The following is a 4,227-nucleotide window of genomic DNA, read 5'->3' on the forward strand; positions in this document are numbered from 1 at the left end:
GAATGGTAATATATGTATATATATATATATATATATATATATATATATATATATATATATATATATATATATATATATAATTGATTAATTATCATTTATAGGAAATTTAGGATATAAAGGTAGAACCGGTAGTAAATCGAACGAAACTGGTGTTAGCTATCCTGATCTATTGATAGATAAAAAGAATAAAACTTGAACTAAATGATATCGCGTCGATATATTTTTTTACGTTTTAAAGAGAAAAAAGAAAAATAAACCAATTTTGTTGTTTAATTAAAGCAAATAACGTCTGCTCGTTAAATAATTTGACCACTTTCTATCCGTTTTAGAAAGTAATCGGAATGGCAGGCTGTCTTATTTGGGCCTAATCGTAGCTTTTGTACCGATACAGATTCATTACGATATGCGAGTTACGATAGTTGACCAATCTTATTAAAAACTCATTTGTATAAACGTGACATACAAGGCATACAAGTACACACACAGAGAGAGAGAGAGAGAGAGATTTGTACGCAATTATGCGATAATCCGAATATAGGGGTTAATCAAAGAGGCTATTCGCAAAGGAAAATAACATTGTATATTTAAGTTTTGCTATCGAATCACGCACGAAACGGAGGAACATGCTTGTACATTAATATAAACATATATGTAGATATTTAATATATCGTTAATTACGTATATATGTATTAATAGGATTAAAGGTATAGTAAATGGCGCATCAGAAATAGGAGCGCGAGTTTTGACGGATGTAATGCCAACTTTTTTATTTATTAAATAGCTCGTTATTTTTTGTATAAAAGTTATATCGATACAAAAAGGACTGAAATAATTCATCGTATATATTATTCATCGTTATCATCGTTGATCTGAGCTTTATTTAAACTTACATACATGCAACGTTAAATTCATATTAATAAAAAATGTATACTTATATGTCCCACGATCAGTTTTGTATGGGTATATACATATATATGTATATATATATATATATATTCGTGAAAGCGAAGGGAACGTAAATACCAAAGTACTTTGTTAAACTATTATTTTATCGTTTCGAAAAAGAAAGAGAAATATATCAACGACGCGTAGTACGTGTGTCGCCGCAAACATTATAAAATAGGATTGGTTCGTGGGAAATATAGCAATATCTATGTATAATGTACGTATATAGCTATCAGCCGTGAAAATGCATTATTCGAATTTCACAGGGTGCGCCTGCGAACCATGGATATTTTCTTTCTTCCTTTCTTCTTCTCTTTCTTTTTCTTTTTTCAAATGAAAAATGCGTGTATATACGTACTAAACATAGATACATAATTTTCTATAAATAATTTCAATGCAAGATCATAGAGAATTGAAGTGAGATTTTCTTGTTCTTATAATAACGATATTTTAACAACAACAACAGCAACAACCACAGCAGCAACAACAACAACAATAACGGTTTTAACGATATTATAATAACAACATTTTCACGATATCGGCGAGTTAGATTTTATAACGTTGTCGAATGTTGGAATAAAGACTACTTTTCAAGAATCTTCTCCCGATCTTATTCCATTGCAATCCGGAATTGGAATTATTCGAGAAGCCATTGAGGAAGAAAGGATGGACGCTTTGTAAATCCTATATTACCTATGATATTAATAAGTACATCTCGGATAAATCGACGTTTATACGACGAATATTAGATACGACTACGATAGCTAAATGGTAATATTATATCGGTTTAGTAGTTACAACTAAAATAGTTCGCGCTCGTAGATATCTATAATTAAACGTTGGAGGTGACGTTATAGGACGGTGCTATTCACAGTGGGTCTAGTTTGATATTTCTTACCGAGCATGTTGGTTTCATACGCGCGCTTCTCTATAAACGTTTCGCCGGGGAAAAAGTGAAAAGATAAATTGAAGGGTATATTATAGATAGGTGTATTAGATAGGTATATTAGATCGGCGATAGTTAGAGATAGAACTGGGAGTAAATCCATCATTTGCATCGCGTGTGTACGCGTGCGTATGCGATTCCTTTAAGATCGTTCCTTTAATTATCGCCAATTCGTCGATTCGGAGTAACCCTATGGGGGAAAATCTGGATATGGGAGAATGTCCGGTGTGCGGTAAGCAGGCTCGGCTGAAGTGCAGCGGCTGCAAGAGGAGCTTTTATTGCGGGAAGGAACACCAAAGGGAAGATTGGCCGTTGCACAAATCAATCTGCCATGCCTGGGAGATCGAGGAAAGCAAAGAATTGGGAAGATACTTGATCGCAAGGAGGGATTTAAAGAGCGGTGAGCCGATCATTTCGGAAGTGCCACTCGTTTGGGGAGCCGCACCTCATACGTCTTACAGGGTGTGCGTCGGTTGCGGTCAACGTTGCGAGGACGTCGAAACGAGATGTGCCAAGTGCTTCTGGCCTTCCTGTTCTACGGACTGCAAGGCTCTCCTGGCTAAGGACGGCCACGAGTTGGAATGTGCCCTTCTTGCAAAAACCAGAATCTTTCCCAGGTGAAGAAAAACGGCTTTGACGTGGCTACCGGTAACGTTATCCGTTAAGAATACAACCGCGTATATAACCGCCTATAACGTATATTATATACCAGCTATATATACGATAGTATATTAAAGTACCGTTAGTATCGGTCGATCGATCTTCCTCTTCTTTCGTTTCTCTTTTTCCGTCGCCGTATTTCCCCGTCGTCTTTTTCTAGATGCGACGTTTTGCTAGCGATAAGGATGCTGATACTTTGGAAGACAAACTCGAAGCGTTGGAAATTATTGGAAAAGCTACAGAGTCACGAGGATTCTCGCGGTCCTGGGACCGATGCTTACGAGGAGGTGGAAGAGATAACGAATCATCTTAGAGCCCTTATCGCGGTCGATCCTTCTTGCGCTAAGATATTGCCTAAAATTTGTGGGCTAATCGACGTGAACGGGCTCGAAACATTACCGCCGGAAGGTTCCGTCGCCATTTATCGCACGACATGCCTTTTGGAACACCGTTGCTTACCAAACACTCGGCATTTCTTCGCATTGGACGAGAATGGTAGACCGATCGTAAACGTGCTGGCCGTTACCTCGATTAAAAAGTAGGTAAAAAGTAGGTTGATGGGATTTAATGAAAGATCCGATATAGATTCCTTATACGACCGCGATTACATCATTTTTCAAGGGGCGAACATTTGAGTACGTGCTATACTCACGCACTTTGGTCTACGAGAGCGAGGAGGCGACATTTGCTCGCGACCAAATATTTTTCTTGTTCCTGCGAACGATGCGCCGATCCAACGGAACTCGGAACGCATCTTGGCACTCTGAGATGTCCTTACAACGACGGCGGATTCATTCTTCCGAGGGATCCGTTGGACTTTGAAACGGAATGGTCCTGCGATACGTGTAAAAATACTCTTCGGTCCTCGGAGGTCGGTCAATTAATGGACAGGCTCGAGGAAGAAGTCGAAGAGGCAATGAGGACCCCAAACAAGGCCGTACTTTCCGATCTTCTTTCTCGGTGAGTGCTTCTTCCTCGCTTCCTGTTTAACACCAGGAGTAGGAGGAGGAGACAGCGGAGAAACCAAAAGAATTCTCCTTTTTCTTCCTCTACAATCACGTAATACGTGACGTACGATCATATCCATATTTTCAGACTTCGCGCTCTTCTACATCCGGGCCATCAACATTGCATATCTATCGGGCATTCTTTGATACAATTATTACCGTCGAACGATCGACAAAAATTCGACCTTTGCAATCTTATAATGAATACCGTCGCCGTCGTAGATCCATACTGCGAACGATTGACACTCTACGCGGCAATTACTTTACGAGAACTCGCCGACTGTCCAGGACAAGACAAGAAAGGACATTTGTCGAAAGCCATGACTTTGTTGATGTCAGAGCCTGCGAAAAGTCCTGGCGGTAAATTATTACGACTGATAAAGTCCGAATTAGAATATCTTTGATCCTATTGTATTGATGTAATTGTCCCCTACGTGCGTAGGGTCCTAAAATATTATATTAGATTGGAAGGAAAACGCAAAGAAAAAAGTGAAAGAGATCAGGCGGAATATTATGAATCAATATGAATTTTACATTATATTTTATTTTATGGATAAACTTACATATATACGTTCAAATAGAATCCCTCAAATTAAATCCAAAATCGTTATCCTAAAGCTCTGAATGTGAGAATGATTTAATAATCGTTAAACGTATCAAAAACGGCAA

The 4,227-nt window shown here is 38.4% G+C and overlaps 1 protein-coding gene across 1 annotated transcript; it reads left to right on the plus strand.

Annotated features, from left to right (window-relative positions):
- Positions 1-69: 69 nt before the first annotated feature.
- LOC124425711 (SET domain-containing protein SmydA-8-like) lies at positions 70-4,136 on the plus strand. The gene is made up of 4 exons (XM_046966443.1): positions 70-2,508; positions 2,712-3,089; positions 3,173-3,511; positions 3,647-4,136. The coding sequence occupies exons 1-4, from the start codon at positions 2,084-2,086 to the stop codon at positions 3,960-3,962; spliced, it is 1,458 nt and encodes a 485-aa protein (XP_046822399.1). The 5' UTR covers positions 70-2,083; the 3' UTR covers positions 3,963-4,136.
- Positions 4,137-4,227: the final 91 nt, after the last annotated feature.

This window comes from Vespa crabro, chromosome 7 (genome assembly GCF_910589235.1).
Source record: "Vespa crabro chromosome 7, iyVesCrab1.2, whole genome shotgun sequence".
Lineage (NCBI taxonomy): Eukaryota > Metazoa > Arthropoda > Insecta > Hymenoptera > Vespidae > Vespa > Vespa crabro.